At 42.9% G+C, this 27,450-nt stretch overlaps 1 protein-coding gene across 1 annotated transcript in view; it reads left to right on the top strand.

Annotated features, from left to right (window-relative positions):
- Window positions 1–18,916, top strand: part of LOC144487505 (uncharacterized) — a 34,268-nt gene extending 15,352 nt beyond the window's left edge. Inside the window, exons 2-5 of the mRNA XM_078205590.1 lie at window positions 8,774–8,876; window positions 12,921–13,046; window positions 13,965–14,120; window positions 17,542–18,916. Of these exons, the coding sequence (XP_078061716.1) occupies window positions 8,774–8,876; window positions 12,921–13,046; window positions 13,965–14,120; window positions 17,542–18,392 (1,236 nt within the window). The 3' untranslated portion in view covers window positions 18,393–18,916. The remainder of the gene's footprint in view (window positions 1–8,773; window positions 8,877–12,920; window positions 13,047–13,964; window positions 14,121–17,541) is intronic.
- The last annotated feature ends 8,534 nt before the right edge of the window (window positions 18,917–27,450 follow it).

The following is a 27,450-nucleotide window of genomic DNA, read 5'->3' as shown; positions in this document are numbered from 1 at the left end:
CATGGCCAGTCCAAGCCCCATCTCCCAGGCGAGCACCGAGCACCCGCCCCCCCCTTCCCCATGGCCAGCCCGGATCGCCCTCCTCCCTCCCAACCCAGCCCATCCCTAATGCAGAGTGTACAATGGGTCCCCGTTAGCGATACCGTCCCGGGCTCGCTAATGAGATGAAAAGTGGAATTTCCATATTGTAATCAGCCTCGTGCTGATTTCCGGCGCAAGGCTGATTACGTTGCAAAAAAGGGCTTGGGAAAGTTGTGACTGGCTGAACGCCAGTCGCACCTCCCATGACAAGCCCCCCCCCACTGACATTTCCCAGCCCGCAGTGCTACTCGAGCAGTGCAGCGGGCCTGGAAAATCATAGCCTTGAAGCTTGCTGTTGGTGAGAATTCTTCAATCTGATTGGCTGATCAGCCCTCTTTTATAATTTCACTGTTGCTGGATGTCACAGATCCCCGAATAGCACCAGATTCAAAATCATTCAGAAAACAGGAAATCGAGGCGCTGGAACCTGCAAAAACTTTGTGGGTTGCTTTTTGCAATGTCAGCAGTAACTGCCATTTCCCTTCACGCTGACCTCAGACTGGGCGTATGTGAAAGGTTAAGGCCTGCAATATAAGAAGGAGGATAAATTTAGAGAAGATATAGAGTTCTGTCCTGGGAACATATAATTTAAAGTAGTCAGTTTGTATCGTTAAGATTTAGTAAAATACGCGTCTGCATGTCTGTCATTTGAAAAGGATTTCTCAAATATGTAGAACATAGAACATAGAACAGCACAGAACAGGCCCTTCGGCCCACGATGTTGTGCCGAGCTTTATCTGAAACCAAGATCAAGCTATCCCACTCCCTATCATCCTGGTGTGCTCCATGTGCCTATCCAATAACCGCTTAAATGTTCCTAAAAATGTGATGTGCTTGAAGGCCAACAGCAACAAAACAACTCTATTAAACAACTCTATTAAACAACTCTGTCGGTGCAACATCGTGGGCCGAAGGGCCTGTTCTGCGCTGTAATGTTCTATGTTCTATGTTCTATGTTCTAATGTCCTCATTTTAACTTTAGGAGAAAAATGAATGTTAATTCTCCAACTAAACAAAACTACAGGTCAGCACAACCTGAGAGAAAAGACCATTGGAGTGAAAATCAGGAAGATGATACTTTTTAACAGACGGTGCCTCTCAATCACACTGAAATATTAGATGGTTTTTTTAGAACAACCTGTAGGCAGTACCCAGTACTGCAGTGCAATACAGCAACGTTTCTCATGATATTTTTGGTTCATAGAACAAAGAGAACAAAGAACAACACAGCACAATTCAGCCCTCCAAGCCTGCACCGATCATGTGTTCCTAACTAGACCATCCGTTTGTATCCCTCTATTCCCAGTCTGTTCATGTGGCTATCTAGATAAGTCTTAAATGATCCTAGCGTGTCTGCCTCAACCACCTTGCTTGGCAGTTCATCCCAGGCCCCCACCACCCTCTGTGTAAAATACGTCCCCCACATATCTGTATTGAACCTTGCCCCCCTTATCTTGAACTTGTGACCCCTTGTGTTTGTCATTTCTGACCTGGGAAAAAGTTAGAGTTTGAGCTAACGACCAGATTCCTAACACGTGCATGAAAGATGGGGCATTTTGAGGTGAGTTATTGATGCGCATCAATTGGACACGAGGCACGAAGCTTCGGTAAAAGAAGGCTTTTATTAACTAACAATGGAACTAACAGAACTTTAACACACTATCCCAGACTGAAGGGGTCCCGCCCGAGCAGGGGGTCTTATACCTCTCCCAGGAGGCGGAGCCCGACTGGGATGTGCCACAACAGTAACAACCACAGGTGTATCAATCCCACCCTAGCCCAACAACAACATTAGAACAATCCCACAGTGGGAACCAACGATGGTTCACCACAGTTATTTGGTGCAGTAAACATTGATATTTTCTTCATTTTCCTGCCTGTAATTACAGCAGAATTATTCTTTGGACCAGCTGGGGTTACATTATTAAAAACAATTACTTTCTTTAGGCATTGTCAACTTGTATTTAAACTTTTAGATGATGCTTCACTCAATTTCTTGCAACACAAACCTCTTAGGGCTTAATTGTAAATATGCCTTCAATAATCTGAAACTCAATCAGACAAGGTAACATAGATCCTACAGTGCAGAAGGAGACCATTCGGCCCATTGAGTCTGCACCGACCACAATCCCACCCAGGCCCTATCCCCATAACCTCATGTATTTACCCTAGCTAGTCCCCCTGACACTAAGGGGCAATTTAGCATGGCCAATCCACCTAACCTGCACATCTTTGGACTGTGGGTCTGGAGGAAACTGGAGCACCCGGAGGAAACCCACACAGACACGGGGAGAATGTGCAAACGCCACACAGACAGTGACCCAAGTCGGGAATCGAACCCGGGTCCCTGACGCTGTGAGGCAGCAGTGCTAACCACTGTGCCACCGTGTCACCCTAAACATGCCGGTGAGCAGAGCAAGTAGGTTCTGTTTTGAAAGGGTGTCCCAATCTCACAGTGCATCTCTCAGTAACATCCTAAATTCAAACCCTGACCTGCATTAAGTTGGTTGATCTGAGCTGGAGTGCAGATAGAGAAATTCAGGTGTGTGGATCTGGATAGGACAAGATTTGATGTTCTGATGTAGCTGCCACATATCCGGCTCTTCCTCACACTCCAGGTCTGCAAATGAGGAATTACCTTGAGAGCAAGTTATCAAAGCGTGATAAATATTTGGAGACCGTACTCCAACATGGATCACGGTCTTCAGTAAATGGGGAAACTGATGGGAACATTTAGAGGGGAAATATATTGAACTACAATTTTTACACATATTTCTTGATGTGCAAGAGTTAAACAAGTTTAAAAAAAACCATTGCATAGAAAGTTCCAAGATGTGCCCAGGACGTTGAGAGGGTGGAGCTGGTGATAGTCCTGGAACAAATGAAAAAGGCTCGACCCCACACTGGCCACTGAGGCAGAATCTTTATCTGTTGCATCGTTAAATGTCTTTCAGACTCGGAAGCGATCATCCAATCTCGCCACGCCTGGCACAGATCACGCCAGTCCTGGAGAATTAAGTGTGGCCCTAAAAATGGGTTTTGTGCCCAGTGCCAAGCGGTTTGCGACCATCCCGGTCCCTTTCTAATGGCATAAACCAGATCTTGCCCAGAAAGGGCATGAGGTCATTCAGCATGTTTAAAGCAACATTTAAACATGCTTAGCCCGTTCTCCCAGCTCCCAGGATCTTCCAACCCTCAGATGTGGTAAGAACGCGCTGAGAATCATTAGCGGAGACTGGGCATGCCAGGGGGCTCAGAAGCCATTGACGCCCCCGGGTAGTTGCGGACTTCTGGCAATGCCCACCTGGCACACTGGCACTGCCAGGTGGCACTGCCAGAGTGCCAGGGGCAATGTCAAGGGGATAGAGCCTGTGGGGCTGGAGCCTGTGGAGGTCATGAAGGAGGGGTTATGATGGGGAGGCTATGCAGGAGGGATATGAAAAGGGGGGTGTCATGAAGGGACTGAGCATGAAAGGGGGCACGAAGCTGGGGACACGTCGGGAGTCATGAAGGAGGACCCGTCAGCAGGCCCCAATGCCGGTGGTCTGTGTTGGGGAGGGGGTGGGGAAACATGCCACTGATGAAGGGGGGGGCGTTAACCATGGGAGGAGGGAGGAGGTCTTCCAATGCACTGAGAGATTGGGACACCCTTTCAAAACGCAGCCATTCGCTCTGCAGCCAGGCAGGCTCACCAGTGTGCTTAGATTCCTCCCCTGGTGACACTCAGCACTCTCCCAAAATATAACTAAGTGTTGGATGATTGTGATCAGGTTGGCGCTGTACAGACTGGCACGGATTGCTCTGGTTTTCTCACTGTTATGACACTTAGTTATTTTTAGGGAAAATGCCGTCTGTGGCTTTTAGTTACAGATGTTTTAATAATTAACTTGTAGTGCCAGAATTTAAGGTTTCTCTATGAATTATTAATTTCTTGACAGTTCAGCAGCAGTTCCCAAGTAGGCAGTATTATATCTGTGACCAGTAGCTGCAGCTCCGGCAGCATCATATCACTAACATGTGATTGTCTACAATAAAAACAAAATACCACTGATGCAGGAAATCTAAAATAAAAACAGAAAATGCGGGACTAAATTCAGAAGGTCGAGCAGCATCTGTGGAGAGAGAAACACAGTTAACGTTTCAAGACCAATATGATATCTTCATAACCAATTGTATTCACAGTTTTACACCCAGTAAAGTGTTTATTGGTAACAGGTGATATTAACAGATGCCTGAGAGCAAGCTGCCCTCTCTCCTGTTTAGCAGAATCATAGAATCCTACAGTGCAGAAGGAAGCTATTTGGCCCATCGAGTCCGCACCGACCACAAACCTACCCAGGCCCCATCCCCACAACCCCGTGCTTCCGCCCCAGCTAGTCCCCCTTTTTGATTTGATTTATTGATTTATTATTTGATTACTGTATGCTAACACATGTTAGCATACAGTAAAAAATATTGTTTCTTGTGCACTATACAGACAAAGCATACCGTTCATAGAAAAGGAAACGAAAGAGGGCAGAATGTAGTGTTACAGTTATAGCTAGGGTGTAGAGAAAGATCAACTTAATAAAACGTAGGTCCATTCGAAATCTGGTGGCAGCTGTTCTTGAGTCGGTTGGTACGTGACCTCAGACTTTTGTATTGTTTTCCCGACGGAAGAAGGTGGAAGAGAGAATGTCTGGGGTGTGTGTGGCCAATCCACCTAACCCGCACATCTTTGGACTGTGGAAGGAAACCAAAGCACCCGGAGGAAGCCCATGCAAGCACGGGGAGAATGTGCAAACTCCACACAGACAGTGACCTGGAATTGAACCCGGGTCCCTGGTGCTGTGAGGCAGCAGTGCTAACTACTGTGCCACCCACACAGAAAATAGTGCATAATCCAGGGGATCCAAAAACGTTGTGGGAAAAAGTGAAACGAAGTTCTTACTGTGAAGAATATGAACTAATTTTAATTAAAATGCCTCAAACGATACAGGTGACTTCTGTTTCAGTGGATGCGACACAAAATATTCAACAATTACATTTAATACTACATGAAAAGAATACTCTATTTGCTGTTGGATTCGTGGAATCATAGAATACCTACAGTGCAAAATGAGGTCATTCAGCCCATCTAGTCTGCACTGACTCTCTTTTTGATTTGATTTATTATTGTCACATGTATTAGCATACAGTGAAAAGTATTGTTTCTTGCACGCTATACAGACAAAGCATTGCGTACATAGGGAAGGAAAGGAGATAGTGCAGGGAGCATCCCATCCTGTTCCTGTAACCCCACACATTCACCCCGCTAATTCCCCTAACATACACATCTTGGGACACTAAAAGGCAATTTAGCACAGCCAATCCACCTAACCTGCACACCTGTGGACTGTGGGAGGAAACCGGAGCACCCGGAGGAAACCCACACAGACACGGGGGGAATGTGCAAACTCCACACCGTCACCCAAGGCCGGAATTGAACCCAGGTCCCTGGCGCTGTGAAGTAGCAGTGTCAACCACTGTGCCACCGTGCTGCCCCTAACATAACAATGTTTAAGAGAAATCTAAAGTATTATAGAATAATAAACAAAATATTCTTAAAAATATAACGGAAATATCTGTTTTGTATTTTTCCATAATCAGTCTTACATCTTTAAATGCATTTGGCATGTGAGTGTGAAAGAAAGAGGATGTGGTTACCTTATACTAAACTACAAAACCTTTACATTATGTACATTTACTTTCAGCAGCGGCTCTGTAAATGAAGGGCTTGCTGACTTTGAAAGAATGAAATGGCTGTATTTTTTGGCCTTGTGGGCTGGGTTAGTCACAACTTTTCTATAAACACAAGCATTGAGATTTTCTGTGTTTTGGTCTGTAACTTCCCTCTTACACTAGGAACATTTTGCAAACAGAAATTAAAGTTTCAGCAGCTGCTCATCTGCAAGCCTGCAGGTGCAATAGCAAGCATTAACTCTTAGATCTTTGAACGGTGCGGTGTCAGCTGTGGCACGGTGGTAGAATTCTTGCCTGTGTCAGCACGTTGTTGGTTCAAGCCCCATCTGAGAGACTCAAGCACATAATCTCGGATTGTATTTCAGTACAGTACAGGGGGAGTACTGTCAGAGGTACGGACTATGCGATGATACAAATCTATGTCCTGTTTGCCTTCTCAGGTGGGTTTCAAAAGATCCATGGCACTACTCAAAGAAGAGCAAAACATTATGTGGTCAATATCTCAGTTGTCATTGTGGGAACATAGTGATGTGCAGAACTTGGTTGCTACATTTCCTACAGGAGTGACTGTACTTCAAATAAACTGCATTATTTGTACAGCACAATGGGATACCCGGGGTTATGAGAAGTGCTTTTCAATTGCAGGTCTTTTTCTTTCAAGGAGTAGGTATCAGTGTACATTGTTATCAACTGTCAATTTATTGCTCGAAATATAAGGAAAACAAACTAAATCCTTGGAATAGAAATGAATGAATCGGGAAACAAATTCTACTCAGCCTGTCGACAAATAGATATAAAAGCAGAAAGTGCTGGGAAACCTCAGCACATCTGGCAACATTTGTGAAGAGAGAAACAGAGTTAACATTTTGAGTCCAGTATGACACTTCTTCAGAACTGCAAGTCCCAAAGGTGTGGTCTCACCAGTGCCCTATCTAACTGAAGCATAACTTCCTGACTTTTATATTCAATTCTCCTCACAATAAATGATACATTCTATTAGCTTTCCTAACTATTTACTGTATCTATATAATAACCTTTTGTAATTCATGCATAGACATTCAGATCTCTCTGCGTCTCAGAGCTATGCAATCCATCACCATCATATGCATATATTTAATTTTTTTCCTGTCAAAATAGACAATTTCACATTTTCCCACTTTATATTTGATTTGCCAGATCTTTGCCCACTCACTTCATCTATCTATATCCTTTGTAGTCTCCTTGTGTGCTCTTCAGATCTTAATTTCCTACTGATCTTTGTGTCATCAGCAAATTTAGGAACCAAACCTCCAGCCCTTTCATCCAAGTCATTTATATAAATTGTAAAAAGTTGAAGCCCCAGCATTGATCCCTATGGTACACCACTCATGACATCTTGCGAACCAGAAAAAAGCCCTTTTATACCTCCCCTCTGTTTCCAGTTAGCTTTCCAATCTTCTACCCATGCCAATATGAGCTTTCAGGTTTTGCAATACCCTTTGATGTGGCACCTTATGAAATGCTGTCTGGAAATCTAAGTACAGTACATCCACTGGTTCCCCTTTAACCACAGCATTTGTTACTACTTCAAAGAACTCCAATAAATTAGTTAAACTTAATTTTTCTTTCACAAAACCATGTTGAATCTGCCCAATAACCTTGAATTTTTCCAAGTATCCTGCAATTACATCTTTAATAATAGCTTCCAACAATTTCCTTATGATAGATGTTAAGCTAACTGGCCATAAATTAAAAATAAGAAACAGTAATAAGGATAAAGTTTTATAGTATGTACCAGGTTGGGTTTCTGTTCCGTGTTGGAGGAACCCAACATAGAATTCTTCCAATAACTGCCACATGAATATTTGCCACCAAAGTGAAAGTGAAAGTTTATTAGTCACAAGTAGGCTTACAATAACACTGCAATGAAGTTACTGTGAAAATCCCCTAGTCGCCACACTCCAGCGCCAGTTCGCGTACACTGAGGGAGAATTTAGCATGGCCAATGCACCTAACCAGCACGTCTTTCAGACTGTGAGAGGAAACTAGAGCGCCCGTGTATGCAGTAAGATTCTTCTCCAGTTATATGAAGTGTGACTTCCTTTCTCTATTCTTCAACCAGCCCTTTTTTTCACAATAGTGATAAGTTGTTGGGCAGTGACTTATCAAAGGCCTCAGGCAGGATTTTCCATGTGGGCTTCATAACCACTGTCATGTTCAAATAAGGGTCAGAATCCCATACGATATAGGAACAGTCACCCACCTGTGAATTTCCCCAAATTAGTCAATTAGTGGTCTGAGGGCAGACTTGTGTCCAATTAAGCACAACTGTTTGCTTTCAAAGCTGGAAGGCCAGTAGGAGATTTCCAGCACTGAAGGATGCCATGGCAGTTAAGTGAGGGAGATGTGTGCCCTCATTCCAATTTTTAAACTTTAAGATAAAACATGCCCTCAGTAGCAGAGCTACCATTGAGAACGGCCTCTAACCCTGCCAGTCTGCCGCTGGGAGGGTTCCCCCCCAGGTAGTTGCACTGGTCCCTGATGTCCCCCCCTTGGACTGCACGCAGACTGGGAAATTCCAGTCAACCTCCAAGAATAAATTTGAATTGATCTGTAATAAACTGAGTTTAACCACCATATATGGGTGAGTAACCCTGTTGCCCCCCGCATCCTGTCTCCAGGAAAAGGGCCTGGGGCAGAATGAAATTTCACATCCGCCTCTGTGCCTAGTCCCACTGGGACCTAAAAATTCAGCCCCTTACGTCCAAACTGTTAAATTATCGATGCAATTATTAACTTACTTTAAAACATAAAGCTCCTGTCAACATGTAAACAAAATTTACTTCTGGCTAAGTAGTAAGTATTTATTATTACCACCAATTAATTGTCCTAAGTTTCCACATTGCTCCTTACAGGATTCCCCTCTTTATGTTCAGTTTCTGAACTTCACATTGGACAGTACAGTTATTAACTGAGTCTTATTACCATTCAGATTTATCGCATCCTCTTATTGATCTTTAACTTGCGACTGGTGGCGAGCTGTGGCTCACAAGAGTATAGTTACCAGGATCTGTGCTGTCCCATGTGCAGTGCAGGTGAGTGACAACAACTTTTTTGAATGAGTGTTACCACAAAAATTTCCAAAGTGTTCAGTTGTTTTGAGAAGTGGTAATATCACAATTTTGCTAATGTAAGAATTTCATCATAATTTTTAATGCCACGTTCAAGATGTATTATTTAGAATCTTTAAGTATAACTAGTTTCCGTGCACAGCTTGTTAGCATTTCAGGGTGTGTGTTTAAAGGAATAGATAGTACTGCAGCACAAGAACAGGTCACCAGACAATCAGGTCAACCTTGGTGTTTTTTTTCTACAAACTAACTAGTCAAAACTACTGTCGCACTCTTCTCCTTAATATTTTGCATTTTCAAGTAATCCTATTCCTCCTTTTGTGGATGATGAACAAAGAACAAAGAAAATTACAGCACAGGAACAGACCCTTCGGCCCTCCAAGCCTGCACTGACCATGCTGCCCAACTTAACTAAAACCCCCTACCCTTCCGGAGACCATATCCCTCTGTTCCCATCCTATACATGTATGTGTCCAGATGCCCCTTAAAACTCACTATCATATCTGCTTCCACTACCTTCCCCGGCAGCGAGTTCCAGGCACCCACCACCCTCTGTGTAAAAGAACTTGCCTCGTACATCTCCTTTAAACCTTGTCCCTCGTACCTTAAACCTATGCCCCCTAGTAATTGACTCTTCCACCCTGGGAAAAAGCTTCTGACTATCCACTCTGTCCATGCCTCTCATAATCTTGTAGACTTCTACCAGGTCTCCTCTCAACCTCCGTCGCTCCAGTGAGAACAAACCAAGTTTCTCCAACCTCTCCTCATAGCTAATGCCCTCCATACCAGGCAACATCCTGGTAAATCTTTTCTGCACCCTCTCCAAAGCCTCCACATCCTTCTGGTAGTGTGGCGACCAGAATTGAACACTATATTCCAAGTGCAGCCTAACTAAGGTTCTATAAAGCTGCAACATGACTTGCCAATTTTTAAACTCAATGCCCCGGCCGATGAAAGCAAGCATGCCGTATGCCTTCTTGACTACCTTCTCCACCTGCGTTGCCACTTTCAGTGACCTGTGTACCTGTTCACCCAGATCCCTCTGCCTGTCTTAAGGGCTCTGCCATTTACTGTATATTTCCTATCTGTGTTAAACCTTCCAAAAGGCATTACCTCACATTTGTCTGGATTAAACTCCATCTGCCATCTCTCCGCCCAAGCCTCCAGCCGATCTATATCCTGCTGTATCCTCATCGCTATCCGCAAATCCACCAACCTTTGTGTCGTCCACAAACTTACTAATCAAACCAGTTACATTTTCCTCCAAATCATTTATATATATTACAAACAGCAAAGGTCCCAGCACTGATCCCTGAGGAACGCCACTTGTCACAGCCCTCCATTCAGAAATGCACCCTTCCACTGCTACCCTCTGTCTTCTATGACTTAATGCTTAAACAACAAGCAATGACAAAAGTATTATAACCATTCATTGTACAAAGACTTGTTTTTAAAATTCTCCTTTAATTCTTTTTACTAAATGCCAATCTTGCTCTCACAAAGCTTTATTTTGAAAATCACAACTATCTAGAAAAGGAGTTTTATTATATCTTCCCTTAATATGTAGTATATTTGATTTTGATTTGATTTATTATTGTCACATGTATTGGTATACAGTGGAAAGTATTGTTTCTTGTGTGCTATACAGACAAAGCATACCGTTCATAGAGAAGGAAACGAGAGAGGGCAGAATTCAGTGTTACAGTCATAGCTAGGGTGTAGAGAAAGATCAACTAAATAAAACGTAGGTCCATTCAAAAGTCCGATGGCAGCAGTGAAGAAGCTGTTCGAGTTGATTGGTATATGTCCTCAGACTTTTGTATCTTTTTCCCGATGGAAGAGAATGTCCGGGGTGCGTGGGGTCCTTAATTATGCTGGCTGCATTTCCGAGGCAGCGGGAAGAGTAGCCAGTGTTAATGGATGGGAGACTGGTTTGCGTGATGGATTGGGCTTCTTTCACAACCTTTTGTATTTTCTTGTGGTCTTGGGCAGAGCAAGACCATACCAAGCTGTGATACAGCCAGAAAGAATGCTTTCTGTGGAGCATCTGTAAAACTTAGTGAGAGTCATAAGACCATAAGATATAGGAGCACAATGAGGGCACTCAGCTCAAGTCTGCTCTGCCATTCAATCATAGCTGATATTTTTCTCATCCCCATTCTCTTGCCTTTTCCCCATAACCCCTGATCCCCTTATTAATCAAGAACCTATCTATCTCTGCCTTAAAGACACTCAATGAACCGGTCTCCACAGCCTTCTGCGGCAAAGAGTTCCACAGATTCACCACTCTCTGGCTGAAGAAATTCCTCATCTTTGTTTTAAAGGATCATCCCTTTAGCCTGAGATTGTGCCCTCTGGTTCTAGTTTTTCCTACTAGTGGAAACATCCTCTCCACGTCCACTCTATCCAAACCTCGCAGTGTCCTGTAGGTTTCAATAAGATCCCCCCTCAACCTTCTAAACTCGAATGAGTACAGAGCCAGAGTCCTCAACCGTTCTTCATATGACAAGCTCTTCATTCCAGGGATCATTCTTGTGAACCTCCTCTGGACCCTTTCCTAGGCCAGCACATCCCTCCTTAGATATGGGGCCCAAAACTGTTCTCAATACTCCAAATGGGGTCTGACCAGAGCCTTATACAGCCTCAGAAATACATCCCTACTCTTGTATTCTAGCCCTCTTGACATGAATGCTAACATTGCATTTGCCTTCCTAACTGCTGACTGAACCTGCACATTAACTTTAACAGAGTCTTGAACAATGACCCCCAAGTCCCTTTGTGCTTCTGATTTCCCAAGCATTTCTCCATTTTGAAAATAGTCTATGCCTCCATTCCTCCTTCCAAAGTGCATAATCTCACACTTTTCCACATTGTATTCCATCTGCCACTTCTTTACCCACTCTCCTACTCTATCCAAGTCCTTCTGCAGCCCCGCTGCTTCCTCAATACTACCTGTCCCTCTACATATCTTTGTATCATCTGCAAACTTAGCAAAAGTGCCTTTAGTTCCTTCTTTCAAATAGTTAATGTATATTGTGAAAAGTTGTGGTCCCAGCCCCAACTCCTGAGGCACACCAGTATGGACATGCCAAATTTCCTTAGTCTTCTGAGAAAGTAGAGGCATTGGTGGACTTTCTTAACTGTAGTGTTGGCATTCGGTTGTACAAAGAACAAAGAAAATTACAGCACAGGAACAGGCCCTGTTGTGTATTGTATTCTCAATTTCCCCTTAATAATAATCCCTCAACTCCTGTGGCCAGAGGGTTATAGGCAAACCTTTCCCAGACCATTACCAAAGCCATTTTTGCTTGGTAATCAGGAGAAATGCATCAGCGACCTAGTAAGAATCCTCATCCAATTTTACTTTCATCAACTCCCACAAGCAAAATTGTGTCTGACTTTTGTTGTACCCTCTGTGGAAAAGGCTACCGCATTCTTCCCCTGAGGATCTGTTGTTCATCTACATTGGATTAAATTTTCTGTGGTAAGATGAAAGTATAAAGGATTGTTTTCACTGAATTGATGGAGGCTTAGGGGAGACCTGATAGAGGTCTGCAAAATTATGCAAGGCACAGGCAGGGTGGATAGTGAGAGGCTTTTTCCCAGGGTGGAAGTGTCAAATATGAGGGGGCACAGGTTCAAGGTGAGAGGGGGAAAGTTTAAGGGAGATGTGCAGGGGAAGTTTTTCACGCAGAGTGGTGGGTGCTTGGAACGCGCTGCCAGAGGAGGGGTGGAAGCAGGCACATTAGCAACATTTAAGAGGCATCTGGATGGGTAGATGAATAGGGAGGGAATAGAGGGATACAGACCAAGTAAGGGTAGAAGGTTTTGTTTTAGCTTAGTTACGGCATCATGATCGGCACAGGCTTGGAGGGCCGAAGGGCCTGTTCCTGTGCTGTACTGTTCTTTGTTCTTATATGTTTTATTTGATTTTCTACAATAACATAGTAATTCTGTGTCTCCTACAGATTTTTCAGGTATTGCACTGACTTCATTTTTTGATTGCAGGTACTCGAGTTTTTAAACATTGCACAGTAGTAACATCGACCTCATGTATTCCCTGTGCCCATGGAGCTTTCACAGAGCACCCAAATGGTTTAGAAAAGTGTTTCAAGTGTAAATATTGTGATCCAGGTAAACATTCAGTAACAATCCTTTTATCATGTTTTAACATCCAAGCATTGTTCCATAAAGATTTTAAGTTTAAGTATGAGTGTCACAAGTAGACTTGCATTAACACTGCAATGAAGTTACTGTGAAAATCCCCTAGTCGCCACACTCTGGCACCTGTTCGGGTACACTGAGGGTCAATTTAGCATGGCCAATGCAATTAACCAACCGTCTTTCAGACTGTGGGAGGAAAATGGAGCACCCGGAGGAAACCCACACAGACATGGGGAGAACGTGCAGGCTCCGCACAGACGGTGAACCTGGGCACCTAGCGCTGTGAGGCAGCAGTGCTAACTACTGTGCCGCCGTGCCACCCTAAACTGCCTTTAGGAATACACTACATGGGAAAAAAATGGACTAATCTTTGAATTAGTTTTCAAGAAGTATATGTATTTTTTGAATGCTTTAGAAAATCTGAACAATCAAATAACTGGATTTTTGTCCAAAAATATCTTATAAAATGTACTGGTGTTGGAAAGGTGTCAGACATTTAACTGAATGTCTGATTTATACAGAAATATTGTCACTTTCTTCAATACATGCTACAGTGGAAAATTAAGTTATATAGTTACTCATATCCAATTGCCTGAATATTACACAGAACCAGGAATTAGTTATATGATTTGGTGGGTCTGGGTCAATTAACAATAGTGAGGGTAAAGAGCTTATTTGTTTAAAACTATGTAAAAATAAGTTTTCCTTGTTGACAGAGCAACATAAGCAAGTCATAATTTTTAAATTGTATGTTTTCCCAAGTTGCATTGACAATATTGAGTTGCATGAAATAAAAGCTTTTATTGTTTTATGTTTTGCTTGCATCCTACAAGGTTGTTACAGGGTGACAAAAATTAATTGAACCTAACTGTTTTTTTTAAATTGCAGAGATGGGACTTCATACTCTGCATGAATGCACTGAAACTCAGGATACCGTGTGTGATTGCAGAGAGGGGTACATCTGCTTAGCAAAAACAAAAAATGGATGTCACATGTGCACAAAATATATACCCCACACGTTCAATGCAAGTACAAACAACAAAGGTATGGCACTAGATTGGTAAATTGTTTTATGGGTAAATAGTTGCAGGTCAGACATACATTGACTGAAGGTGTGGCAACAGATTTTGGAGTTAGTGGAAATTAATTCTGACTTGTTTTTAACGCCATAACCAAAAGTGCACAAGAAATACAGGCACCAATTGGAAAGTCTGAGGCTGGGCCAAAAATGGGTCTTACTTTAATAAATTAGGTGAGCTCCTAACAGCTGTCCGAGCTCCACTGGTGTGCCGCTTGTTTTAGGCAGATACATTTTAGGCTGCTTGTCTTGCCTCTGGAAAGTTGAGTGGAGCAGGCCCAAAAACAAACAGGTTCTGGCTGTTGTGCCTCATCTAATAATTGTCAAAGGTATTTACACAACCAGAATGTGAAACATCACTTAGATAACTTGTTCAGCTTTATGTAACAAAATGAAGTTCCCTAGATCTCTACAAGCACTTCAGCCTTCCATGGATCTGGTGAAAGTCGCTCTTTCAGGTTTCAGAACCTGTTACAGGTAGTTTGCTTACTCTACTGAACTACTAATAAAAAGTCTAAATTTCTAATAGAGGCAGTTCCATTAGATAAATAGTCCAGAAACTGCACATCATGAAATTTTAGATGACAGTGTTAATGTAATAAGTTTTAAAAGGAATTTCAAGGAATAAATTCAAAGAACAAAGAACAATACAGCACAGGAACAGGCCCTTCGGCCCTCCAAGCCCGCGCCGCTCCCCGGTCCAGGATTGAATCCTGAATCCAGGATCCCCGCCCAATTTTCCAGCCTATCTACATACCAATATCCTATCCACCGAGCTGTCCCTCACAGCTACGATGCTTTGTTCATCACAACCTATTAACTCACCCCCACCCCCCCATTTCCAGACCATGTGATCTCCAGGGAGAGGCGAAAACCCAGAGTGAAAACCCCAGGGCCAATATGGGGAAAAAAAAATCTGGGAAATTCCTCTCCGACCCCCTGAGGCGATCGAAACGAGTCCAGGAGATCACACTGGCCCTGATCGGAAAATGCTTCCCAACCCTAGTCATTTCCACTTCCACGAACACCATATGAATTCCCTGCCCCCGAGACAGGTTCCCAACTATCCGCAGTCTCACTCTGTACTGGCACCAGCAAGATGATCATAGAATGAAGCCTTGAAACGAGAAACAAGGAACAATTAGCCCGCGCCGCTCCCTGGTCCAAACTAGACCACTCTTTTGTATCCCTCCATTCCCACTCCGTTCATATAGCTGTCTAGATAAGTCTTAAACGTTCCCAGTGTGTCCGCCTCCACCACCTTGCCCGGCAACACATTCCAGGCCCCCACGACCCTCTGTGTAAAATATGTCCTTCTGATATCTGTGTTAAACCTCCCCCCTTCACCTTGAACCTATGACCCCTCGTGAACGTCACCACCGACCCGGGGAAAAGCTTCCCACCGTTCACCCTATCTATGCCTTTCATAATTTTATACACCTCTATTAAGTCTCCCCTCATCCTCCGTCTTTCCAAGGAGAACAACCCCAGTTTCCCCAATCTCTCCTCATAACCAAGCCCCTCCATACCAGGCAACATCCTGGTAAACCTCCTCTGTACTCTCTCCAAAGCCTCCACGTCCTTCTGGTAGTGTGGCGACCAGAACTGGACGCAGTATTCCAAATGCGGCCGAACCAACGTTCTATACATCTGCAACATCAGACCCCAACTCTTATACTCTATGCCCCGTCCTATAAAGGCAAGCATGCCATATGCCTTCTTCACCACCTTCTCCACCTGTGACGTCACCTTCAAAGATCTGTGGACTTGCACACCCAGGTCCCTCTGCGTCTCTACACCCTTTATGGTTCTTCCATTTATCGTGTAGCTCCTCCCTCCATTATTCCCACCAAAATGCATCACTTCGCATTTATCAGGATTGAACTCCATCTGCCATTTCCTTGCCCAAATTTCCAGCCTCTCTATATCCTTCTGTAGCCTCTGACAATGTTCCTCACTATCTGCAAGTCCTGCCAGTTTTGTGTCGTCCGCAAACTTACTGATCACCCCAGTTACTCCTTCTTCCAGATCATTTATATAAATCACAAACAGCAGAGGTCCCAATACAGAGCCCTGCGGTACACCACTAGTCACAGGCCTCCAGCCGGAAAAAGACCCTTCCACTACCACCCTCTGTCTTCTATGACCAAGCCAGTTCTCCACCCATCTAGCCACCTCCCCCTTTATCCCATGGGATCCAACCTTTTTCACTAGCCTACCATGAGGGACTTTGTCAAACGCTTTACTAAAGTCCATATTGACAACATCCACGGCCCTTCCTTCGTCAACCATTTTGGTCACTTCTTCAAAAAACACCACCAGGTGTTCAACCAACCAATTCAACCAAGTACGATTCTTTACCTTGTAGGGTATGTCATTTTTTGATATTTGTTTGATATTAATTGTTAATTATGTGGAAATGGGCTGAATTTTACATGCCCCCAGCTGGCATGTTACCCATGGGGACATGTGAAATAGGATGGGCACCTATCCTGCCCCACCTTCCTGTCCACCCCAAGATCACCCCCATAATATGCCAAATTCGTCAGCCCGCCCACCATATTTAAATGACCAATTAAAGGACATTTAGGTTTGTTATCAATCCAATTGACCCTGATAATGTGCTGTTCACACCATAAAATGTTTCACACAGGCAACAGGGCAGAAACTGGAAGCCAGATTGGGGGCAGGGGGTTTGTGTCATTTACACCTTCCCCCACCCCCCTGTATTATTCCAACCCAAAAGTCTCATCCCATCTCCAACTCAATGATTGACACTGTAATGTCAATATTCACTGTAAAAGAAAGCTTTGCATTTATATAGTGCCATTCATGACCACCAAACGTCCCAAAGTGCTTTCCAGCCAATGAAGTGTAGTCATTGCCACAATATAGGAAATGCGGCAGCCAATTAATTTTGTGCACAGCAAGCTCCCACAAACAGAAATGACAATGACCAGATAATCTGTTTTGGTGATGTTGATTAAGGGATAAATATTGGCCAGCACGCCAGGAATAACACTCCAGCTCCTGTTGAAAATAGTGCCATGGAATCCTTTAAATCCACCAGGGTGAAAGCAGACAGAGCCTTAGTTCAATGTCTCATCCAAAAGATGGCACCTCCGACAGTGCAGCATTCCCCCATTACTGGATTTTGCACTCAAATGCTGGAGAGGCATAAGAAGTCACAAGCCTCTGCCTCAGAGGCAAGAGTGATACCAAGTGATCCATAGTTGATACTGAAGGGAATTAGCAATGTTGTTTTCCCAATGCTCTGATAATTGCAGAGCTTTCATGAAATGCTCGCACTATAAATGTATGTTAGAATAGCACCCTTATTTAGTGCATAATACACTGGTCACAGTTGTTTCTCTAAAATTCATCTAGGTGATCCTAAACATCATGAAGCAAGACCAACAATACAGTCCGGAATTACTAATAATGTCGTCATTAAGTTTTTGGGTCCGGATGATGCACGGAATTCATCAATGCCTGGGAACAAAACAGCAAAGAAGAAATCTGTTTCTAAATCAGAAATACCAACTATGTTCAGGAAGGAAGAGCCAGCTCCGGAAACAACTACAGGAAAACCAAAATTAGGGCCTGGACAAGACCCTTTAACAGTAACAAAAATACTAATGACATTGATGCAAGGAATTCATCCAGCGTTTCCAAAAGAATCTTTAAGGCTGCAGGAAGCGGGAAACATGGCCATTTTAGAATTACAAAATACTACCAAGACTAGTTTGGCAGGCTTGCAGAATGTTATGCAAATTGGACTAGCAAATATTCGAGTGGCAATTCAGTCTGGAATGGCAGCTCTGCAAGATGCTACGAAAACTGGCATGACAGATATTCAGAGTGCCCTGCAGACTGGAATGACTGGCATTCAAGAAACTTTAAAGTCTGAGACACCTGATATCAAAGGTATCAAGAACAGTCTCACTCAGGTTGAGAATACTCTGAAACAATTACAAACAAATTCACAATCTAATTGGGCTCAAATGAACAAGCAGGTTGGAGCATTGGTCAATGTACTGACAAAACTTGCTTCGAATCAGTCAGTCTCCTTTATCCAGCTTAAGGATCTTACTTGCAAGCTCTCCAATAAAACCGAGTTAAAGGCAGAGGGTAAAGCAGAGGGTAAGGCAGAGGATAAGGCAGAGGGTAAGGCAGAGGGAAAAACAGACCTAAAAACCGAGGCAATACACCTGCAGGTAACAGAGAAGCAACCTTAAGATACAATAAGTCCATGAAATAGACTTTGGATAGATCCCCAACTCTGGTTCTTCAGCTCCACACAATAGGAGTACTAAGCTGCTGGAATCCATTAAGGATGCATAGCCGAAAAAAAATTGACAAACTACAAATAGATAAACTTATTTTTTCTGAATGACATTTTTCTGTTTTACATTTTGCTCAATTCTTTTCAGTAATGCTTTGCTCCAAGACTGGCTTTTGACAATTCCTCCTACATTGTGCAATAAAACGAAATGCTGTTTAATTTTAATATGGCGTGAATGTTGATAAACCTATCACACATTTGAAAGAATTCTATAAGCAGTGTATGATATCAATGAGTCGCTTAGATAACCTGGCCTAAGAATATGTATTGTTATAATAAATCATTTTTAGGATTATGTAACAAAAAACTTGCTTATGGAGTACTATGTGATGTATTGTGTAAGAAAAGTGTGTTACCCAACAACTTATGCTCAGATTAATAAATTGTTTTATTCCTGGTGCACATATAAGAATAAACCATATAATGATATCTTGATATTATTTTTTTATTATTCTGGATTTCTCTCTAAATGTTCTCCATATTCTGCCCAGGGACATAACCAGCAGAAGACGCCAAAAAGGAATGAGCCACTTTACATTTGTTGAGTCTTGTCACTTTTCCCCTTAAGGCACTGACTGGGGTATTGTTTGTGCTTGGCAAGGGATCAAAGTGTTTCATGAAGTGCTCTGATACCCCTTGGGGGAAGTAGTGTCAATTGGGGAAAGTGATCAAAGGGGTTATAATTCTGGAGAAAGCACAGGCAAAAGGGGGTATGATTGAAGAAGGTGAAGAGGAGAGATCAGAATTAAGAAGTGAATGTAAAAAAGGGCAAAAATTTGCTGCTGCAGCCAGAAGTCTCATACGAATGAATTCTGAGGGAGATCTTAGTGAATATATTAGAGAGCTAGCATGGCAAAGAATACCCTTAGAATAGGGGTCTGTTATGTGAAAATTCATCTACAGGATGTGGGCATCACAGGCGAAGCAGGAAGATATTGCCAATCTCAGGTTGTTCTGAGAATGTGGTTTTGGGTCACTTTCTTCAACCACTGACTAGGACTAGGTGTTCCCACAACAGAGTTATAGCTAGAATGTAAATCCATCAATCTTCCCTTAAATGCATCATTCTAAGCATGAGTAATTAAACCAAGAAAGAGAATTGTGAAAGTAAAGCATTAGAGCAGGGCAGGTTAGGATGTGTGGCCCAAATAAGGACAAAGAATCAGGAACCAACTGAATGAATAGCAGGCACCAAAGCAACTTGGAGGAAATGACACATTAGCCATTGGCTGCTAACAGCCAGGACAGAAAACTAAATATATCAGGTCAAAGGTTTACAGGAAAGAGAGGGAAAATGGTAGTGGGGAGGAACTTTAATAAAACGTTATGGTGCAGAAAGAGGCCATTCTGCCCATCATGTCTGCGGCCAGACAAAAAATAGAAAAACAAAACTAGCCGTTTGTTTGAATCCCATCTTCCAGCACCTGATCCGTAGCCTTGCAGATTCCAGCACTTCAGCTGCAGATCCAGGTACCGTTTCAATGAATTGAGAGTTTCAGTCTCAACCTCAAACTGAAGCAGTGAATTCCAGATGCCCACCATCTTCTGGGTGAAAAAAAACATTTTCTCATGTCTCCTCAAATCCTTCTGCCAATCATCTTAAATCTATGCCCCCTTGTAATTGACCCCTCAGGGAAACAAATCTCTGCTGTCCACTCTGTTCAGGCCCCTCATAATTTTGCACACCTCAATTAGGTCACCCCTCAGCCTTCTCTGTTGTAAGGGAAACTACCCTAGCTTATACAGTCTCTCTTCATAACTGCAATTTTCACTCCCTGGCAACATTCTTGTAAATCTCCTCTGTACTCTCTCTAGAGCAATTAGGTCCTTGCTATAATGTGGTGACCAGAACTGTGCACAAAATTGCAGCTGTGGTCTGAACAGAATTTTGTACAATTCCATCATTAGATCCCTGCTTTTGTATCCAATGCCTCGTCCAATAAAGGAAGCATTCCACTGCATTCCTGACCACCTTGTCCACCTGTCCTGCTCCCTTCATGGACCTGTGCACATGCACTCCAAAGTCTTTCACTTCCTCAACCCCTCTCAAAGCATTAAGGATGAAATCACTTCAACATTAACAAGATATGAGAGGAATATATAAGTGAAGAGATTAAACAAGGATGTAGTAAAGGCAGAATGATTTTAATGGGGGAAGTTTAACTTTCATAGAATTGGAAAAAGCTCATGTCAGAAAGGCAGTGAATTTTGTGTGTGTTCTGGATTGTATTCTGCATCAATATATCCTAGAACCAACAACTTGGCATGTCATATTAGCTTTAGTAATTAACAGTTGAGCAGTGCATGGGGAACATTTAATAAATATCAATTCGAATATAGTTCAATGCATATTTGAAAGAGAGAAATGCAAAAGAACTATTAGCTCCGAGATTTTGGTAAGGTCGACTTTAGCGTGATGAGACAGAGACTGTCCACAGTAAGATGAGCAAATCTGTTAATGGGTAAAATGATTGAAGATAATGGGAGGTATTAAAAAAGAACTTAATGTGAAGAAAAACTAGTTTATATCCCTAAGGGGCAGAGCATTACATGTCAAAAATGTTCATTGAAAACTGAAGAGGTAAGGGACAATAAGGGTACAATGTGGGCTCCTTGGACATTAAAGTGCTGATATTGTCAGTGAACATAAAGAATTTTGGTTTTGCCAGGGTCACTCACCTCCTGACCTCATTATGGCCTTGGTTCAAACATGGACAAAAGAGCTGAACTCAAGAATTGAGGTGATGGCAACTGCCTTTGACATCAAGTTAATATCTGACCAAATGTAGCATCAAGGAGCTCGAGCAAAACTGGACTCAATGAGAATCAAGAAGAAAACTCTCCACTGGTTGGAGTCATACCTTGCACGGAGGAAGATTGTGGTAGTTGTTGGAGATCCTGGGACATCATTGCAGCAGATCCTCAAGCTAGTGTTCTAGGCCCAACCTTCTTCAGCTGCTTCATCAATGTGCTTCCCTCTATTATAAGGATGTTTGCTGATGATTGCACAACGTTCAGAACCACTTACAACTTCTCCGATATTGAAACAGTCCGTGTCCATATGCAGCAAGATCTGTCCAACATTCAGCTTGGGCTAATAAGTGACAAGTGGCATTCAGCCCACACAAGGGTTAGGTAATGTCCATCTCTAACAAGAGAGAATCTAACCATCACCCCTTGGCATTAAATGTTATCGCCATTTCTGGATCTCCCACTATCAACATACAGGGAGGAGGTATCACTGACCAGAAACTGAACTGGACCAGCCATATAAGTACTGTGGATGCAAAAGTAGTCATGATGTGGAGATGCCGGCGTTGGACTGGGGTAAACACAGTAAAAAGTCTCACAACACCAGGGTAAAGTCCAACATGTTTATTTGGTAGCACAAGCCACTAGCTTTTGGAGCGCTGCCCCTTCATCAGGTGATTGGGAGTTCTGTTCACAAACAGGGCATATAAAGACACAAACTCAATTTACAAAATAATGGTCGGAATGCGAGTCTTTACAAATAATCAAGTCTTAAAGGTACAGACAATGTGAGTGGAGAGAGGGTTAAGCACAGGTTAAAGAGATGTGCATTGTCTCCAGCCAGGACAGTTAGTGAGATTTTGCAAGGCCAGGCAAGTCGTGGGGGTTACAGATAGTGTGACATGAACCCAAGATCCCGGTTGAGGCCGTCCTCATGTGTGCGGAACATGGCTATCAGTCTCTGCTCAGCGACTCTGCGCTGTCGTGTGTCACGAAGGCTGCCTTGGAGAACGCTTACCCGAAGATCAGAGGCCGAATGCCCGTGACCGCTGAAGTGCTCCCCAACAGGAACAGTCTTGCCTGGTGATTGTCGAGCGGTGTTCATTCCACCTGTTGTCGTAGCGTCTGCATGGTCTCCCCAATGTACCATGTCTCGGGACATCCTTTCCTGCAGCGTATCAGGTAGACAACGTTGGCCGAGTTGCAAGAGTATGTACCGTGTACCTGGTGGATGGTGTTCTCACGTGAGATGATGGCATCCGTATCGATGATCACAATACACGATGGAGACAATACACATCTCTTTAACCTGTGCTTAACGCTCTCTCCACTCACATTGTCTGTACCTTTAAGATTTGATTACCTGTAAAGACTCGCATTCCAACCATTATTTTGTAAATTGAGTTTGTGTCTTTATATGCCCTGTTTGTGAACAGAACTCCCACTCACCTGATGAAGGAGCAGCGCTCCAAAAGCCAGTGGCTTTTGCTACCAAATAAACCTGTTGGACTTTAACCTGGTGTTGTGAGACTTCTTACTGTGTTTATCGGGATAGCAGTGAGACCGGCTTTCCACAACGCCACAATACCACAATATCCCTACAGGTAACGATCATACAGCGATGGCTTCCAATTGAAGTTTGCAGTGCCATTATGTTAGTTACAATTCCCACCGCCATAGTTACACCTCAGGCTGCTGCAAATGTGGTTTGGAGGGGTGAGTCCATGCACCAAAAACTGGGAAGAGTGGACAGAAAAGCACAAAGTCAGGAATGTGCTGGAGCAATCCTCCCTCTCCATTGTGATTAAGAACATGGGCATCAGGCTCTCAGTGCTGCTCGATGTGGTCCTTGATTGAAATTTCCATCTGTCCCTCACATTGTCCCTCTCCCACTCTCCCCTTCCTCCATTTCTCTGTCTTCATTTCTGAGTAGTCATGATGTGGAGATGCCGGCGTTGGACTGGGGTAAGCACAGAAGTCTCACAACACCAGGTTAAAGTCCAACAGGTTTATTTGGTAGCAAATACCAAAGCTTTCGGAGCTTGCTGCTCCTTCGTCAGATGGAGTGGTCTCCATCTGACCACACAGAGACCACTCCATCTGACGAAGGAGCAGCAAGCTCCGAAAGCTTTGGTATTTGCTACCAAATAAACCTGTTGGACTTTAACCTGGTGTTGTGAGACTTCTTACTGTGCTTACCCCAGTCCAACGCCGGCATCTCCACATCATTTCTTTCAGTACCCTGGGATGCATTCCATCCGGGCCCGGGGACTTGTCCACCTTCAGTCCCGTTAGTCTACCAAGCACTGCCTCCCTGGTAACATTAATTGTATTGAGTACCTCTCCTCCTACCAACCCTCTATCGTTAATATTCGGTAAACTATTTGTGCCTTCCACCGTGAAGACCAACACAAAAAACTTAAAGAACCATAGAAAATTACAGCTCAGAAACAGGCCTTTTGGCCCTTCTTGTCTGTGCCGAACCATTTTATGCCTAGTCCCACTGACCTGCACTTGGACCATATCCCTCCACACCCCTCTCATCCATGAACCCGTCCAAGTTTTTCTTAAATGTTAAAAGTGACCCCGCATTTACCACTTTATCCGGCAGCTCGTTCCACACTCCCACCACTCTCTGCGTGAAGAAGCCCCCCCTAATATTCTCTTTAAACTTTTCTCCTTTTACCCTTAACCCATGCCCTCTGGTTTTTTTCTCCCCTAGCCTCAGCAGAAAAAGCCTGCTTGCATTCACTCTATCTATACTTATCAAAATCTTATACACCTCTATCAAATCTCCCCTCAATCTTCTACGTTCCAGGGAATAAAGTCCCAACCTATTCAATCTCTCTCTGTAACTCAGCTTCTCAAGTCCCGGCAACATCCTTGTGAACCTTCTCTGCACTCTTTCAATCTTATTTACATCCTTCCTGTAACTAGGTGACCAAAACTGTACACAATACTCCAAATTCGGCCTCACCAATGCCTTATATAACCTTACCATAACACTCCAACTTTTATACTCGATACTCCGATTTATAAAGGTCAATGTACCAAAGGCACTCTTTACGACCCTATCCACCTGTGACGTCACTTTTAGGGAATTCTGTACCTGTATTCCCAGATCCCTCTTTTCCACTGCACTCTTCAGAGTCCTACCATTTACCCTGTACGTTCTTCTTTGGTTTGTCCTTCCAAAGTGCAATATCTCACACTTGTCTGCGTTAAATTCCATTTGCCATTTTTCAGCCCATTTTTCTAGTTGGTCCAAATCCCTCTGCAAGCTTTAAAAACCTTCCTCACAGTCCACTACACCTCCAATCTTTGTATCATCAGCAAACTTGCTGATCCAATTGACCACATTATCATCCAGATCATTGATATAGATGACAAACAACAATGGACCCAACACCGATCCCTGCGGCACACCACTAGTCACAGGCCTCCACTCAGAGAAGCAATCCTCCACAACCACTCTCTGACTTCTTCCATTGAGCCAGTGTCTTATCCAATTTACTACCTCCCCATGTATACCTAGCGACTGAACCTTCCGAACTAACCTCCCATGAGGGTCCTTGTCAAAGGCCTTGCTGAAAGTTTCAGCCATTTCCTCATTTCCCACTATTAAATCCCCCCTCTCGTCCTCCAAGGGCCCAACATTCACTCTTGCCACTCTATTCCTTTTTATATATTTGCTTATATAAAAGCTTTTACTATCATTTTTTATATTTAGGGTTAGCCTAGCTTCATAACCTATCTTTCCTTTCTTTATCGCTTTCTTAGTCGTTAATGTTAATGTAAGCCTACTTGTGACACTAATAAAATAATAAATAATATTTATACGTCCATCATAGCCAACTCATACCATCAGTTACCTTTATTGAGATTCAGAACACTGGTGTCAGAATCAACCATTTCACTATGTACCTTGATAAAGATTTCTGATTTGATTTGCTTTATTATTGTCACATGTATTGGGCTACAGTGAAACATATTGTTTCTTGCGCACTATACAGACAAAAACATATCGTTAATACAGTACATAGAAGAAAAGGAAAATAGAGGGTGCAGAATGTAGTGTTGCAGATAGGGTGAAGAGAAAGATCAGAACATTATTGGAAAGTTTAAAGGAGTTAGAGTTAAATTTGAAGAACAATTAACGAGAGCAAAAGATGGAATTAGAGGGTAAACTAGGGACAGCTCACAAGAAGTCACCTTGCTCCGGGGGCACCATCCTTTTTTTATGAATGATAATGATGATTATTTATCATATCCAAGATGGTGCCAGAGTGTGGCGACTTCTTGCAAGTTGTGCCCAGCATACCTTCTAATTCTATATTTTACTCTCGTTCTATGCTTCTAAAGAATTCTATCATATTATGGTTATGTATCCCCAAGGGTTCTCTCACAACTAAATTGCCAGCTAATCCTTTAGCATTGCATAACACCCAGTCCAAGATGGCCTGTTCCATTGTTGGTTCCTCAACGTATTGCTCCAGAAAACCATCCCACATACACTCCAGCAATTCCTCCTCTATCGTACTGTGGCTAATTTGGCTCACCCAATCTATATGCAGATTAAAGTCTCCCTTCATCACAGATGTGTCCTTTATCACATCTAATGCTACTCCCAACATTACCACTATAGTTTGATGGTGCACACACCCCCCTCCCAATGTTTTTTGCCCCTTGGTTTCCTAATTCAAGTAAGAAGTCTCACAACACCAGGTTAAAGTCCAACCCATAGATTCCACATCGCCTATGCTAATATTTTTCCTTAGTATTGTATCAATATCTTCTTTAATCAACAATGCAACTCCACCACTCTTTCTTGTCTTTCCTTCCTAAACACTGAATAGCCCTCTATGTTCAGTTGCCATCCTTGATCACCCTGGAGCCACGTCTCTATAATCCCAACTATACCATATCTCGTTACATCTATCTGCGCAATTAATTCATCCATTTTATTTTGAATGCTCTGAGTATTCAGGTACAAAACCTTAAGGCTTTTAATGTTCCTTGTCCTGTTCCTACTATTTTTTACTGTGTCATCTGATTCTGGCTCTTGATTTCTCCACATATCACTTTTCTTATTCTCCCTGCTGTCCGTTTTTGCGCAATTCTGGGCACCACACTTTAGCAACGATGTTAAGAAACTACAAAAAAACGCAAGAAACTACAAAAGGTCGTGAATGTAGCCCAATCCATCACGCAAACAAGCCTTCCATCCATTGATTCTGACTTCCCCCTGCCTCAGTAAAGCAGCCAGCATAATTAAGGACCCCACGCACCCGACATTCTCTCTTCCATCTTCTTCCATCAAAAAAAAGATATAAAAGTCTGAGGTCATGTCCCGATCGACTCAAGAACAGCTTCTTCCCTGCTGCCATCAGACTTTTGAATGGACCTACCTTGCATCAAGTTGATCTTTCGCTACACCCTAGCTATGATTGTAACACTACATTCTGCACTCTCATTTCCTTCTCTATGAATGGTATGCTTAGTCTGTACAGCGCGCAAGAAACAATAGTTTTCACTGTATACTAATATGTGACAATAATAAATCAAATCAAATCAAAATGTTAGTGTTCTGGACGCTTCAGGGAATGGTCCCTGAGCTAACTTTAGTTTTATGGATGGATTGCAGAAACTGGAATTGTTCACTTTACAGAAGCATTTTGGTAGAAGTATTCAAAATTATGAGGGGTTGATACAGAGTAAATAGAGAAATTGTTCTCATTAGTAAAATGATCAAGAAACAGAGGACATTGATAGAAAATCAAAGGGACCTACTATAACATGAGGGAACACATTTTAAGCAGCAAATGATTAGGATCGGGAATAGAAATATAAAGGCAAAATACTGCGGATCTTGTAATCTGAAACAAAAACAGAAAATGCTGGAATATCTCAGCAGTTACAATGCGTCTTGTTCTTGTAGAGAACTGGCACAGAATCAGCGGGCTGAATGGCATCCTTCTGCGCTCTAATTCAGTCCATGAACAGACTGAGGAGAGTAAGAGGGTTAAATGTCCTCCTGTTCCTAGATGTAGCATATTCTCTGTTACTTATACTCTCCCAAAATTATTTATTTTTATGCCAAAGCTTACATATTCTCAATGAAACTCTCTGAATGGTGGGGGAGGGGAAGTTATCTTTTTGATCTGCGTCATCCTCTTCAGCTGAATGGCATGACTCAAGAC

Source organism: Mustelus asterias, unplaced genomic scaffold (assembly GCF_964213995.1).
Source record: "Mustelus asterias unplaced genomic scaffold, sMusAst1.hap1.1 HAP1_SCAFFOLD_838, whole genome shotgun sequence".
NCBI classification, from domain to species: domain Eukaryota; kingdom Metazoa; phylum Chordata; class Chondrichthyes; order Carcharhiniformes; family Triakidae; genus Mustelus; species Mustelus asterias.
The sequence above is the reverse complement of the archived record's forward strand: the minus strand, read 5'-3'. Positions and strand labels throughout refer to the sequence as shown.